General features: G+C 54.3%; 6 protein-coding genes and 1 non-coding gene across 7 annotated transcripts; 3 read left to right on the forward strand and 4 right to left on the reverse strand.

Moving 5' to 3' along the window:
• Nucleotides 1–8: 8 nt before the first annotated feature.
• On the reverse strand, nucleotides 9–842 carry G647_06617 (uncharacterized protein; the record flags this gene model as incomplete). The annotated part of the gene is made up of 1 exon (XM_008730937.1): nucleotides 9–842. The coding sequence occupies one exon, from the start codon at nucleotides 840–842 to the stop codon at nucleotides 9–11; it is 834 nt and encodes a 277-aa protein (XP_008729159.1).
• Nucleotides 843–1,419: 577 nt separating this feature from the next.
• Nucleotides 1,420–3,087, reverse strand: G647_06618 (uncharacterized protein; the record flags this gene model as incomplete). Its single annotated transcript, XM_008730938.1, has 1 exon — nucleotides 1,420–3,087. The coding sequence occupies one exon, from the start codon at nucleotides 3,085–3,087 to the stop codon at nucleotides 1,420–1,422; it is 1,668 nt and encodes a 555-aa protein (XP_008729160.1).
• Nucleotides 3,088–4,219: 1,132 nt separating this feature from the next.
• On the forward strand, nucleotides 4,220–5,901 carry G647_06619 (dihydropyrimidinase; the record flags this gene model as incomplete). The annotated part of the gene is made up of 3 exons (XM_008730939.1): nucleotides 4,220–4,279; nucleotides 4,332–4,646; nucleotides 4,705–5,901. The coding sequence occupies 3 exons, from the start codon at nucleotides 4,220–4,222 to the stop codon at nucleotides 5,899–5,901; spliced, it is 1,572 nt and encodes a 523-aa protein (XP_008729161.1).
• Nucleotides 5,902–5,984: 83 nt separating this feature from the next.
• Nucleotides 5,985–6,227, reverse strand: G647_06620 (uncharacterized protein; the record flags this gene model as incomplete). The annotated part of the gene is made up of 1 exon (XM_008730940.1): nucleotides 5,985–6,227. One exon carries the CDS (start codon nucleotides 6,225–6,227, stop codon nucleotides 5,985–5,987), a length of 243 nt encoding a protein of 80 aa, XP_008729162.1.
• A 1,764-nt stretch (nucleotides 6,228–7,991) lies between these two features.
• G647_06621 lies at nucleotides 7,992–8,107 on the reverse strand. The gene has a single exon (XR_573449.1). It is a non-coding gene; the product is annotated as a 5S ribosomal RNA (ribosomal RNA).
• Nucleotides 8,108–8,986: 879 nt separating this feature from the next.
• G647_06622 (uncharacterized protein) lies at nucleotides 8,987–11,051 on the forward strand (the record flags this gene model as incomplete). The annotated part of the gene is made up of 2 exons (XM_008730941.1): nucleotides 8,987–9,382; nucleotides 9,453–11,051. The coding sequence occupies 2 exons, from the start codon at nucleotides 8,987–8,989 to the stop codon at nucleotides 11,049–11,051; spliced, it is 1,995 nt and encodes a 664-aa protein (XP_008729163.1).
• A 222-nt stretch (nucleotides 11,052–11,273) lies between these two features.
• G647_06623 (uncharacterized protein) lies at nucleotides 11,274–13,937 on the forward strand (the record flags this gene model as incomplete). Its single annotated transcript, XM_008730942.1, has 1 exon — nucleotides 11,274–13,937. One exon carries the CDS (start codon nucleotides 11,274–11,276, stop codon nucleotides 13,935–13,937), a length of 2,664 nt encoding a protein of 887 aa, XP_008729164.1.
• Nucleotides 13,938–15,340: the final 1,403 nt, after the last annotated feature.

A 15,340-nucleotide genomic window follows, 5' to 3' on the forward strand; every position in this document is an offset into this window, starting at 1 on the left:
GTGTACACCTATGACCCCCATGCCGCCTTCGCCCCTTCTCCCATCTCTTTCAGCATCTTCTCCGTGACATGGTCATCCGTCTCGGTCGCTTCCGCCTCGACATAACCGTCATCTGTACCAACATAGCCGTCATGGTCGACGTAGATACCCGGCGGGATGAACTTCCTCATCACATTGTCCACCCACGACTGCGGCAATCCGAGGCGCACGGACTCTTCGATCCCACGGTTCATCCTTCCGATATATTCATGAACGATCTTGCCTGGCGTGGTCCGGTACTCGTCCACATAAACCAGTGCGCGGACCGTGGTGTTATGTGCTCCAGCTGGACTCGACACTTTCCCCTCCACAGACTGAGCACCCCAACCAGGCACATCGATACCATACTCGCGGGGATCCCTCAACCACTTCGTCACCGTGATGGGCAAGTAATGCTTGTTGTAATCCCAACCTCCTTGCTCGAACCGCTTGATCATCTGCGTCTCGGGATCATCGTTCCGTACGGGATTGGGATTCCTCGCCTCGTTATGTCCCTCGTAGAGATCCAGCCGGGCCTCGTCCACGGCATGCATGTTGTAAAGAACACCCCAGACGGTGTTGGCGTCAGTGGCGGCATTAGACTGCGGCAACGCCACGACGTTGGCGTACCCCCTTTCGCAGATGATCCAGGCGTGCGAATCCAGTCGGCCTATGGCGACGGGCACACTGGATGCGGGAGAGTGCTGGAGACGGAGGGACATTTGATGAGCCGACAGATTGGACCCGAACGCGAAGTAGAATGTGCCGGTTTTGGAGGATGTGGTGGCCGGGTCGTACGTGGATTGTTCTTGACCTTGGGCCATGCTTGCGGATTGGCTTTGACTTCGGCTAACTCTTGAGCAGAAGTGGCCTATGTCTTGATGAAGCTATCCTGGGGAAGTCTTTGGCGGTCGGAGCGGAAATTTCTACGGGTCGATTCTGTTGGACGTAACAATGACTCTGCTGAGGCGCTTGCTCGTCTAATTTGAATGAAGGGACACATCCGCTTATGGTATAATCTAGAGGGCTGGAATCACGAGCGCAAAGTGAATGTGAGTCTATGCAACCAGCCCACGAAGCAGGCCAGAGATATCAACGATGGGTTACTGAACATGGAGATGTGCGTTCCTTCATTTGAAGAACGTCGCGGACTGAACGATGTCATGAAGGAGTGCGAGGCTGAAGATGCGGTCGCACTCCGATTGGCTCAATGCCCTATTAACTATGGAACTATGTTAGCGGGCCGCTTATGTAAACCAGCACGTGTTGAGCTAAATTGGCAGGTATGCCAATTCGCGCCTTCAGTGACAATGTCACATGAGAATTAAATAATATTTGGTTTGGGACTCAGCTATTGTTCAACTGTATATACATTGCTGCGCAGCTCCCTGACTGCGCCTCTTACAAAACTGTGTCGATCGTGGTTGGCGCGACCTTCGCGTCGACTACACGCTTCTCGATGTCGCGGTCTGCCTTGTATCCAGTGCTCGACGCGGTCTCGCTGGTCGGCTCCAGACCGTCAATCAGATACAACTTCCCGTAGTCCTCCTCCTCAGTCCGGACAGGGATGGGCGAAAGAGTGGTGCAGATGAAATACACGAGCCCGGAGAAGACAACCACGAGGACATAATTCCACGAGTACATGTTGAGGATGCCTCGGTTGGGAATCGGGACTCCCATGCTGAACAACATGCCTGGGAAGAGCGGCGCGATCGCAACAAACCACGCAACAAATGCTCGCCAGTTGCAGCCAAAAGTGTACCAGTAGATGCCACGCGGCTTGAAGAGGTGCGAGATGTTGATGCCGTATCCTCTTCGTACCCAGAAGTAGTCCACCATGATTACACCAGTGGTTGACCCCAGGAACAAGGTATATGCTCCCAAGAAAGCCAAGAAGGTCGTGGCCTTGGCCTGAATTTCCCACGGACAGATGGCGAACGAGATGACAGCGCAGATAAACTGCCCGCGCCGAATGTTGATGTACTTCGGGAACAACCCGGTCAAGTCATTTGCGAGAGGGACTGAATTGCCGGTGACGTTCGTCATGATGTTGAAGAAAATAAAGCAAGCACCTGCGAAAAACTTGCCGGCTCGGTTGTCGAAGTGGTTGATTACACTCAGTGGGTTCCATTCGACTTGTCCGTACACGACAGACGAAGCCACTGCCATCGTACAGCCCAAGAATTCGGTCAAGGTCACCAGGACAGGTAAGGCAAACAGCTGTGTCGCCCACGCTGCTGTGTCATTCTTGGAGTGTCGCGAAATATCCATGATGTTGACCGCAAATGTTGCGTTGCCCGAAATGGCTGCATTGACACAGATGCCAAAGAGGTAGCCGACAGACCACCCATCGAGTGGCTTGCTGGGTTCTGTCCAAACTTTCGGCCATCCGCCAGCTGCAGTGATTGACCAAGTGAACAGTGCCGTCCAGAACAGAGGTACCAGAATACTTTTGACGACAAATAGATATCGCAGCGTCTTGATCGGCAGCCAGAGGAATGGCAGTGACAGTAACCAAAAGATGGTGAAGGACAACAGCTGAGGAGGGGTGATGTTTGCCGACTTCGGGAAGGCGTCGAGGTGCCAATGAGCAAAAGAAGGCCAGATTGCCGTGGTGCAAGCTTGTACCGCCTGACCAGCCAGACTGCACTGGATGCCGTAATAGATGATACAAGGCACGCCTCTAACGATCATCGCCCATTTCGATCCGATCATGCCGAACGACGCTCTGACAGTTCCGGGAAAGTTCGTTCCGAGTTTACTACCTAGGTAGCCAGATGCGGCGCAGGGCCAGGAGACAATGAGGTTGCCAACGAGGCAGGCCACGACGCAGAGTCCAGGATTCAGACCGAGCGAGAATGCTGAACTCGAGACTTCGAGTTGAGCGGCATTGAAGCCTTCAGCGATCCAGAACAGCCCCATCTGGTACCAAGCGTATGTACGGTCCTTCCTCTTGATGGGATCCATGTCCTCATTGGTGTATTTGAGGGCAGCAGGGTCGTCTGCGCCAAACGAGCCTGGATGTGGCTTGAGCACCACATGCTCATTCCAAAACTGCTTGAAGGCCATGGCGGATGGTGGCAGGACTCCCTGAGCGCTCGTGAGTCCAGTGTTGGCGGGTATGCAGCGTTCAGCAGGATGCCCGTCCGACATACAACCAGACCTGCCCTGATATACCCTTGCCCGTCAACAGGCTATGCAGCTGACTTCCTTCCTACCTTATCTACCCGCCATCTCGAGAGTCCAACTTGTGGGTACGAGGCCGGACAAGCGAGCTACAAGGGCCCAGCCTGGCCCTGGTCGGATGATCCGATGATCTGCATCTCGGTTGAGAGAGATAAGCTGCCCGAGTGCTCCCCATGGACACCGAGAATGGCTACACAGGTCTACCGTAAGACTCGACGCGGAAGGCGAGCGGCGGCGAACCGACCACGCTGCGCGCAGGCCCCATTGGAAGCCGGTCTGTTATCGTTGTGGATTTTGACCACATGGCAACACAAACTCAAGTCCACGAGATATTCACAATGCACAAATTTCCGGACCCATATGGTGTACTGAGACTTGGATGCTAGCCCGCAGTCAAGGCAGCATAGGTGGATGCGCTGGTCTTGATTTACGGAGTACGCCCGTCTATATCCGGGATTTCGGTCCACATCACCCACGTGGTAAGCGGCTGGCGTGTGCTGTGAAAGTCCGATGGACAAATCCGCGATAACGGCCAACGTTGAATCGCTGCTACAGTCGACGGCCATTCGCCAGCAAGCCAGGTATCTTCTCATTCAACAGGCGTCGGAGTAAAGCGCCTGAGCGGAGTATCGCCGGTGGCCCTTCGCCCAGAACCCCTGCATCTGATACGAACCGCAGCCTTGCCCAATGGGCATTGAGCCTGTCATTGGATGTTCAATATCAACTACCATAGTACCGGGTAGATACTTCGAGGCGGAGACCTCGACACCAGATTCGAAAACGCCTCGGGATCTAGAACGACACGGGACAATAGGCTCTCGGAAACGGACAAGCCGGCAGCAATCGCACGTCGCTATGGCTTACCACAAATTCGAATTACCTATTCGACTTTTGTCACTCAACGGGTGTGAGATAGAGGTTCATTACCGTCATCTGCTTGACTACATCTCACAGACCAGCAACGAAGGAAGTTGGATTGGCCTACTCGTATCTTCCATAACACCTTCTTGCTACAATGGGCAGCTACGCTCCGTCCACCTTGGAATGCGATCTTTTGGTCACAAACGGTATCATTGTGAGCAATGTACCACTGACTGGGCGAGTCGCGAAACACTGACCATAGCCAGGTCTCGCCAAGTGATCTGATTTATCCTCCCGCTTCAGACATTGCCGTTAAGGATGGCAAGATCCTGTGCATCGGAGCTCTTCAAGGCATATTCACCGCCAAGAAGGTGGTTGACGCCCAAGGTGCATACGTGACACCTGGCGGCGTCGACACTCATGTCCACCTGGACCAGCACATCAATGGCGCCCTGGGCGACAACTTCGAGAACGGCTCAAGGAGCGCCATTGCCGGCGGTACTACTACCATCGTCGCATTCGCCTTTCAGGCCAAGACCGACGACAGCGTCCTGCCTGTGGTAGAGGCCTACCACAAAAAAGTAAGTCCAACAGACCCTTGCGAAACTCGTACTGCACAACGTCTGACGCGCAATCAAGGCGGCGGGACTGACGTACTGTGACTATTCCTTTCACTTGATCCTGACCAACCCGACACGACCAATCGTGGAGCAAGAACTGCCCATGATGGTCGAACAGGGCATAACTTCTGTCAAGCTGTACATGACGTACGACCCGCTCAAGCTGAAGGATCGGGAAATCTTGAACATCATGCTCGCTACCCGGGCCCTGGGCATGACGACCATGATTCACGCTGAGAACAGTGATATGATCGACCTGATCATCGAGCAGCTGTACGAGCAGAAGCTGGGCGACCCGTACTATCATTCCGTCGCGCGACCCAAGGTCGCCGAAGATGAGGCGACCTACCGAGCGATCAGCCTTGCCCAACTAATGGACACGCCCATCCTGCTGGTACACGTGTCCAGCGCCGTGGCGGCGCGCCATGTGCGCGACGCCCAGACAAAACTGCTCCCGATCCACGCCGAAACGTGCCCGCAGTATCTGTATCTGCTCAGAGACCGACTCAAGGGCGAGAACTTCGAGGGCGCCAAGTGCGTGTGCTCACCTCCTCTACGAGACAGCCAGGCCGATCTGGATGCGCTGTGGGAAGCCATCGCGAACGGCACCTTCACCACCGTTTCCAGCGACCACTGCCCATTCAGCTTCCACCATCCCCTCGGCAAGCAGATGGGCTTGAAGGACGGTGTCTCCCGCTTTACCGACATTCCGAATGGTCTGCCCGGCGTCGAGACCCGGCTGCCCCTGATCTACAAGGGGGCACAGGAGGGACGGATCAGCGTGCAGAAATTCGTCGAAGTCACGGCTTCCAATCCCGCCAAACTATACGGGCTCAACACCAAGGGGAGCTTGGCGGCAGGGTACGACGCCGACATCGTGGTATGGTATCCCGACGAGGCGGTCTCCTTCGACCTGACGAACGAGATGCTGCATCACACGTGCGACTACACGCCGTTTGAAGGGTTGAAGTTCGGCAACTGGCCCCGGTACACGATCAGCAGGGGCGAGATCGTCTGGTCGCGCGACGAGGGCGGCGTCTTGGGCAATAAATCGCACGGCCAGTTCGTGCGGCGCGTCAAGACCGGACTGAGGCAGCCGAGGGGCAAGTTCGAGAACGAGTGGATTCCACAGTACAAGGGCCGGATTCCCGGCATCACGACGGGCAAGGGCCATCCTCACATCGAGGGCGCCTCCCAGAAGGTGGTGGGGAACTGACGAATATAGCATTTTAGAATTTTAGACACGCAGACATCTAGAACCCAGAAAGCGCAATAGGTACTGTACATGGCCGCAAACGGCTATACAGCAGGTACATGCGCGACGACCTCAATCTCCACCTTCATGTTCTCGAGTCCCAGCTTCGGCACCTCGATACACGTCCAGATGGGCCGATGGCCGCCCGTCTTTGCGCTGCTGCCCATCCACTTCTCGAATTCGGCCTTCATCTTGGCAAGCACCGCGTCGTCGAGCGGGATGTGGTAGCTGTTCACGCGGTAGACCTGGCTCCACCCGCCTGACGCGCCCGCGTGCCGGAGCGCCATGTCGACGTTCTTGAACGCCTGTTCGATCTGCGTGCTCGCGGGCGTGTCCGCGGGGATGGACCCGGTCGTGGGATCCCAGCCGCCTAGATGGGTAGATACTTGTGTTAGATACAGAGTATGTAGGAAGGAGATAGGGCACCCGTCAGGCCAGGGAGGGGGGGAGGGGCACGGAGGGCGGCGAGAGGATGTGCTGGACTGTCTTGTCGTAGCAACAAGATGTCCTACAGTACACAGTAATGGGAGGGTAGGATGCCAAAGTCCAAAATGAAAAAAGATTTAAGCGTCTTGCAGCCTCTGGACGGCTCTTTCTCTCGGCGTCCCGATTATCATGTCGCAAACGAACGCATGTTGTACGGCGACGACGACGACGACGACTACGTTACGTTACGTACCTTGGCCTGCTAGTTCGATGCGGTCGCCGACGCGCACGGCTTGGCTGTACATGTCGGCATACTGCTCGCCGAAGCCGGGGTAGTTGAAGTAGGTGAGATGGGACATTTTCAGATTGTCAGATCGTGTTCGCGCTGGTTGGTTGGCTCGCTGATCTGCTGGCCGGATGTTCGTGAGACCGTAAGTAGAAGGGGGCTCAATGGGCAGGCGCGTGATCTGCCTTCTGGACCGACGAAGGGGTCAGATTGGAACGTGGGTCGATATACCTACAATATCTCTTAGGAGCATGGAGCACGCTGCAGACGGGGATTCCCTCTAGCTTTATATCTTCATGATGGATCCAGGAATCTCCGTCCTTGTCTGCTGCACAGGCCGTACGTCTGGTGTGGATATGTCCGGATCCGAGCACAGCGCCGTCCTTGGACTTTTGTTAGACTCCGTGCACGAATCGTCGGCCTCGCTGGGCTTGCCATGCGACACGGAGTAAGCCAGATCCAGAAGGCACTCGGGTCGACGCATTTGTCAGCCTTGCCGATGAGGGTGCTGTATGTGTTATTCTGTACAATATGCACTAGTGAGTTCTGGCTGGCCTGGGACTTGAACAGGAGGCTTTCCCAATGGTCATCAGTCCGCCAGACCCATCCAGTGATGAACAACCCGAGCCCAGAGGTGACGCGATTCAGGCAAGGAAGAAACTTATCGAGCTGAGACTCACAAATCACTAACACCGGGGTAAATAGCGCCCGATAATGTGGTCATTGGCTGGTTGAGGAGAAGATACCAGTGCGCATTGTACAGCAGGGAAACCTGCATGTGGAGAAGGACTTGCCCGCTTCAGCAATGATGCCTGAACGGGCAATTTCGATGTATCGAGGTAGGCCCTTCTATCAGGGTTGCTCTCCGATGGTCTGGCGTCCATGACCTCTGATCGGGAATTGTGGCACCTTGGACCGTGAGCGCGCTCGAGTCGCGATTTCTCACCCTCCGTAAGTCAGAGCACCTATGCTTGCGGTCTGACCTCACAGAGGAGGCGGCTTCGTGATCGATTAGTAGTACATACGCAAGCAAGCATCGAAGGCTAAAACATAGCTACAGCGGCGTCGGTAAGAGGGTCTTCCAGTTCGATAGTTGATCAGGTAGCCTGAAGCCATGATGTCGAGGGCACCGTGAGTGATACTACACGGTGAAGACTACAAGTAGGCGATGATGGTGCGCGGCAAAGAAATGCGGTACGGAGTAATGTGTATGGGCCCAGCAAAGGCCAGGCCGGCCATACACCATGCTAGTTGGTTCACTTTATCTTCGGAGTTTCAAGAATTTATATAGTAAAATTTCTTCACCGGGATCAATTCTCATCTCTGTAGATGAGCAAAAAACAATCAACAGCCAGGATTCCCAAGTGGTCACCCACCTTAGTACTAACTGACCGGCATGTGGCTTAAGTACGGCTGAGCGAACGGGAAGCCCTGTTTTCCACATCCTATGGTCGATTGCGGTAAGACTTCTGAATATGAAATTCTTATCGTGTAATACTCTTTTTCTGTTTGTACGAAAGTTTCCTGCGGTGAAGCTGACGGGGCAAGATGCGCTACCATCACTACGTATCCGGTGCTGTGTCACGGATTCTTCTTATCACGGTCTCATGGCAGACGTGAGGCCATGGTGACCGGGACGCGCATCTACTCACTGGAGGGCATGTTTGATGTTACAGTAACGAATTCCCACAGGTGAATATAGACATTGGAAGCATTCAAGACCTTGTCGAGGAAGGCTTACGCAGTACGGAGTACTTCACGAACGGATTAGCGGGGATTCTACAGTACAGTAACTCGTACTCCATAGGTATGACAGGATAGGTGACCATGATACCCCTTGATCGCTCTTGGTTCGAAGCAAACCCGGACAGCTCTAAATGAACTTTAACTCCCTTGAGCTGTCTCAACACTGCCACCAGCAAGGGTTCCGCTCCAGCTTCTTAACTCTTAGCCTACAACGAGCTTTACTCAGTCAGACGGATGAGACCCTTCGAGCGAGGCTGCTCAAGCGATATTTGGGCCCCTCGCTTCGTCGATGACTTCTGACTGCGGCGGGAAATTGTGGATTCTGATTCGCCAACACCTTCAACCCAGCGGTGAAACGCATGCAAGCGAGATGTGCATAGCCTCCTGCTGTGCACCAAAAGTTCAGGAGCCTGGACTCTCCTTTATGCAGTGTCGGTAGGGATTTCAGCCTGACCATCGCCAGCACCAGAACATGTTCTATTCGAAGTTCTGGCAAGAATCGCCATGCGCGCACTCCGTGACCTGCGCTGTCCACAGGTTCACCAAGCCATGCTCGCCTGACATCTGCCATCCAAAACTCAGAAAGTCATGTCGACAGTCACGGTGCCAGACCTGTCGTTAGTTATTCGTGCAGAGGCGTCGGCACCTCTCGAGTTGAACTACCAATATACACCGCTGCCTGCCAAAGGCTGGACACGGATCATCATACTGCATCCCGGATCAGCCGATGACCGACTTTCATGCAGCCTGGAAGCTCGAAAGATCCGAGATGCAGCTGCTGCCTCCGAATTTGAGGCATTGTCTTACGTCTGGGGTGGCGGCGATGCAGACGCAGTTGAAATAAATTGCGACGGTCGAGTCATCCGCATCGGAAAGAATCTGGCCTGCGCACTGAAGCATATACGCCAGCGGAACAAGATCAGGTATCTCTGGGCGGACGCTGTATGTATCGATCAGAGCAATGTCGAAGAGCGATCTAACCAAGTAAGTCCCGAGCGGTGTGGGCACTGAGAGCTATCCGCGACGTGTCCTGGAAGTCTGACATCAATATCAGGTGCAGCAAATGGGTGAGATATATTCCAGCGCGGACCGGGTCCTCGTATGGATTGGACCAGATCTGAGGAATGAAGCGAAAGAGTGCTTCAGTTTGATCAGCGACACAACCACCAACCTTGCTGACATGATCGCCGAACACGGAGGCGTTAGTCTCATTCCGACCATCACGCCGGAGAGCGGTCGCATTTGCTCAGACACCAAAAAATGGGAAATAGTGCAGAGACTGATGGACACTGAGTGGTTTAGCCGGGTCTGGGTGCTACAAGAAATCGGCCTGGCTAGATCAGGAGTCGTGCTCTATGGGGAATCCTCACTGAATTGGGCTTATCTGGTGGAGCTGATGCTGGTTGTCGCCTCCCGCGCCGACGTGTCCTCACATGTTGGAAATATCAAGTCTGGCATGATCTGGGATTTCTACGAGGACCTGTGGCGATCCTATGGCAATTCCAGCTCGTGGAGGAACGAGCTGCCACTGACACGATCACTGAACAGCAGCCAAGGCCAGGCAAGCTTCATCAACATACTAAACGACGCTCGGGCGTATAAAGCCACAGACCAAAGAGATCGTGTGTATGCTTTCCTCAGCCACCCAAGTGCCGCGTGCGGACCTCTGGCGCAGACGAGGCTTGTGGTCGCTGATTATAGCTTGTCTGTCGATCAAGTCTACTTGGACGTAGCGAGACGCGTCCTGGAGACTGATTCATACCCATGGACGGTGCTGACCTGCGTGGACCACACCCGGGCCTCTCCATCGCTCTCCGGTCGACGTCCTTCTTGGGTCCCTCGTTGGGACGAAGGTTGGCGGGTCTACTGGCTCGGCTATCCGGAAATGTGGTATCGAGCTGGTGGGGCCAAGTCAAATGCCTTTGAATCTCAGGTTTCACAAACTGGATCCTCGTTGATCCTGCGTGGCATTGTAGTGGATTCGATCAGCTGGACCTCCCGACCATTTGACTCCGACGAACTTCGACTTGACCCGCAGAAGGAGAAGGCGCCTCTGCAGCAGCTCTGGAGGGAGCTCCAGCAGCATGACGACGACAACACAATATATGGCTCGAGCTCTCAAGATCGAGAATATGCATTCAGCCTCACTCTTGCCGCAGGTCGCGGCGCAGATGAAGGGCCTTCGGAAGATGACCCCGATCACCATCGTGCTGTCTACCAGGCGTATAAGATGCTGCTCGATGGCACGGATATCGACCAAAGACCTGGATCGAAAGAGGACATAGGAGATAACAGTGTTCAGCGCAAGGATGACGAGCAAAACTCAATCAAACTGGAAGCGCTGACTTACGGCGGAAGCAACCAACGTCGAGCTTTGCACAATCGGCGCTTTTTCCGCACAAGCAGGGGATACTATGGCGTTGGTCACAGGGAAGTTGAGGCGGGAGATGCCTGCTGCGTTTTCAGGGGGGCGAATGTACCCTTTGTGATTCGAAAGGTGATGGCAGACAGTAACGCGGGTGAGTCGACAGCAGCGATATCGGATCATTATGTCCTTGTCGGCGAGGCGTACATGCAGGGGATTATGAGAGGGGAGTTGTTTCAGGATGCAGAGGCGGCAGAGGCACTGGAGGAGACTGCGGTCCTCGTGTAAACTCCGGGGAATCCGATACATGATTAAGCAGCACATGACACTGCCAAGGCCGCCTTTCCCTATTCGGGGTGTAAACAATAAATCAAACTTCGGAGCGTCCTGCACTCTTCGCGGCCACCCTTGCAATCCGTACGACCTCAGCCCGGGCCATGACAAGTTTATGACAAAGACCGCTTCTACTCTGTAGACACTATGGGATCGGTAATAGCTGTCGACGACACTATGGAAGATCACAATCCGCACCTCAGTTCAAACCCCCTTCAGTGTCCCCCGCCTGTAACGCCTCTACACCAACTATCACCCGAGCGTATGAACCAGCAACGAATTCCTCAGTCACCCTCCCTACACAGCTATCTCGTTGACCATGACCGTCCACGCACGCGCGACTCTATCACATCCGACGTCCAGACGAAAGTTGCATTCCTGAACAGCCTAGCGAATGGCAGCACCCAATCCTCGCCGACCCGCCCCAGAAGAGCCGCTGCACCTTCAGAAAATGGCCTGTCACCCATCAAGAGCGATGCTAACGGCAGCAATGCAGCTTTCCAGCGAGCCATAATGGGCTACGAAGAAGCCCAAGCGAGCCTCGCAACTTTATCCGCCGAACTCGAGCGCGCCAAAGAAGAACTCGCCTCCCGCAAGAAGCGCGAACGAGTGCTCTCCCAACGCGTCGAAGACCTACTCGAAGAACTCCAAGCCGATAAGGAGAAGCGAGTCCGCGATCAAGAGTCATACACCAAGGAAATCAAGCGCTGCCGAAAAGAAACATACCGGGCTGAGTTGGCTGTTGTGGAAGCTAGACAGGACCTTCAGGAAACGAGGGCAGAGCTAAAGAAATGCCAGGCAGAAGTCCAGCATGAGAGGAGTGAAAAAGAGAAATCCAGGCAGGAGAGTTTTGAGAGGGCGTATGCACTCGCTGGGACGGTAGGAGAATTAGAGCAGGTCAAAGACCGATTGAAGGTGGTCGAGAGGGAGAGGGATGCTGTGCTCGTGGAAGCCAAACAGAACGCTATTGAGAAGAGCACCGCCGTCGAGAGGGGAATGCAGACCGTTCCCGTGGCAGAGACTGACCCGAAACAGAACGAGGCAGAGGACGATAGATCCGAGTCGGTCATGGCGGTAAGAGAGGCAATCAAGAGTCAATGGGCGCATCACGCACACAGCGTAAGTGATAACCGGCCTGTATCTTCTCAAAGTACAGCATCGGGGAGCCGCATTACGACTGAGAGACCGCCACGGCTGCGCGCACCAAAGGTCCCGGACTTCTCCTCTGTGATATCGCATCTGAATTACTTCAGTAAGCAGTCGGAAGGCGACAAGATGGCGCCGGAAGAGGAGATTCAATTCTTGAAACAAGAACTCACCTGGGCAAAGCGGAAGCATACCGAAGATGCCGACTTGATCCATCTCATGCACATGCAGTGCCAATTCAAATCTTGCCCTTGCCGGCTGGCAGAATCGAATGGTGAGAGATTTGTTCATGACGCGGTTTATGATGCAAAGATGCAGCAGCAACAAGTTTCGAAGAAGAGGAAGATCTCGAAGGAAGAAGATGAGGTTGTGCTCAAGAAAAGCGCGTCCAAGGACATACCCAAAGCACAATCGCTCGCGTCGAAAATGCCTGAGACAGCGAGACTTCCTCCAGAACCGACCCCCGAGCTGGCTAATCGAACTTTGGAATCGCCTTTGGTCCTCGAACAGGCTATGGAAGTCCCCCTTCCTGAGCCCGAACCGATGGAATTGGACTCGAGCAATATTACACCCGAGCCGACCGCTCAACTGGAGGAGATCACACAAGTCCTGGTCGAGCCGGCCACAGGCTCGAAACCCTTCGCCTTCTCAACTTCAACCACAAGCAACGCCGACCTGAGAGCTATGGCTCCACCTCTGCGGCACACAGAGAGTGCCTCAGCTGCTCTCGAAGCAGATCTGTTCGACCTATCACCCCCGAAACAGCTTCCGCCCAGACGTCCTTCTACTGCGATGGGTATTTTGAGCGCAAACTCGCCCATACGTTTGGTTCCAGAATCACCTCGGTCGGCCAGATCTTCTCGCGATAGCATTCGATCTGCCGCCAGAGGTCGAACCCAGGCCACACCTAAACCATCATCGACAACAACCGTCACCAAGGTCGCGCTCAAGGACTCGCCACCACGGACAAGCTTGCACAGACGAGCTCAATCAAAACCTAATCTTCGAAGTCACTCACCCTTGGTGACCTCAACAGTGATGTCTCACCACAATGAATCTGACACGCAATCTGCATTCGTCAAGGACACGTCTGCGTCGCCGGCGGCAAGCACCGTCTTTCCCATGACACCGGTACACAAGCACTCAAGATCCATGCATACTCTAGCGCAGGTGCAGCCAACCGGCACCGAATGTGAACCGACAAGCCCACCTGAAGCCATCGCCACAACCACGACGACGAGAGTACCCCTCCGCGGTGACCCAGAAGCAGACGACGTGTTCGAACCGGACCACCGTCCCCAATCAACCCTGCACGAGCATGCTCAAACCGAAGTCCTCAACATCTGCACCGACAATATTCCCTCATCAACCATCACCTATCCCCAGTCGGCATCCCGACCGACATTTGTCGCCTCGTCCTCCCAAGCAATGCTCACCAACGTCCCTGGCACGCCCATCAGCCGCGAAGTCGCGCTTGCGCAGATCCGCGCACGACGAGACCGAGCCCGAAGTGTCAACTTGAAGAGATCGCTCGAAAGCGGCGCTGTAGGAAAGGAAAACACCGGAGGGAGAAGTCCGACCAAGGGGAGACCTGTCGTCATCAACGGGATGGGCAAGGAGAATGCAGGCCTCGGTGGTGTCAGGACGGTGAGGGAGATCAGCCAAGCGAGTGCTCCGGGGAGGTTTGCTTTTTGACAATGCCCCGAACATTCCAGATTACATTGCATTGCATTGCACTGCAAGCAATGAAAGGGGAATTGCAGACACGTACATGTATGTGAGAAACGAGTAGAGGACGGGCAGAGGGGGCTGCTGGTCAAGCTGGTGCAGGCTGCCGCTCCCACGCCTCGTACTCTATGTAGACAACTTGGATAATGCTCAGGCCAGAGTACGTACGTACAGTAGGTAATGTGATGTATGTGAAGTGACAACTCTGCGGAAGCCCAACACTGAGCCGTAGTCTCGTATGCTGGCACAGAGTCAGTGCGCTGCGTATGTACGGAGTACTCGACATTGTACTGTACAAGTACAGTATATTCTGTGCTACGGTTTGTGCCACAGTATGTGCTAATTAGGTACCTAGGTAGATACTGTATATACAGTACCATGACAATACTCCGTAAAAGGCATGCCCTGTCGTCGCAGTGATACCTACCTGGTAGGTACTGTAGAACCCATGGATCAGTACATTACGCACACAGTACGGAGTACATATGCACACAGTACTCCGTACAGTACTGTAGATTGACAATGGGACGGATGGCATGCCAGCACAGCAGCATGAGCAGCATGAGCAGCATGACTACTCGCGTCCGGGAGTACGGAGTACGGAGTATGGAGTATGGAGTCCAGGAAGTGACTGTTGCATTTACTCGAATGTGAAAATAGGTAACTCGTACTGTAGTGCCACCGTGCTTGACTGGGCCACTCGCTATGTACTGGGTGCTACGTACTCTATCCTCTGTAAAAATCATCACTTGCATGTCCAACACGCCCTCACATCCCTAAGCTGGACGATACCTTCCAAGTACTCGGCCGAGTCCTGTATTTAGTCGAGGCAGCTGCAGGCTTGTGGCGCTCAGTACGGAGTACATGTCGTCCTCTGCATGGTCCATTCAACGTCGAAGGGATTGTGGCAAGAATAAGAGTCCACTCCTCTCGATTCACTTCACTCTTTCATTTCTTTACTATCTAGCCAACATCATCCTTTTCTCATGCAGAGCATAACCATGAGTTCCATGCCGTGGCAGTCTTCTCCAACTACTGCCAATCCTCCCGTTCTTCCATTAGCTAGAGGCATATAAGCTGTGCTAAATGCTGGCTTTTTCCAACCCGGCAATCCAGGGCGGCCGTGATATACAAAATTCGGTGCCTGGTGTCTCCAATAATGATCCCTTTTCACATAACGCCATAATGTACAATAATTTCCCGGAAGCGTGCTTGTTCACCGTTCAGCTCTCGCGCCCCTCCCGCGCTTCGTCGAACCCACAAAGTCAAATGCATCTTCAGGTCGTGTCGCGGTTCGCGTCGAGTGCCGCCTCAAGTGGGCTCGACGCTTTCTGAATTCATAAAATCGATCCCATGCGTAAACCACCCCC

This window comes from Cladophialophora carrionii, assembly GCF_000365165.1.
Source record: "Cladophialophora carrionii CBS 160.54 unplaced genomic scaffold supercont1.5, whole genome shotgun sequence".
Lineage (NCBI taxonomy): Eukaryota > Fungi > Ascomycota > Eurotiomycetes > Chaetothyriales > Herpotrichiellaceae > Cladophialophora > Cladophialophora carrionii.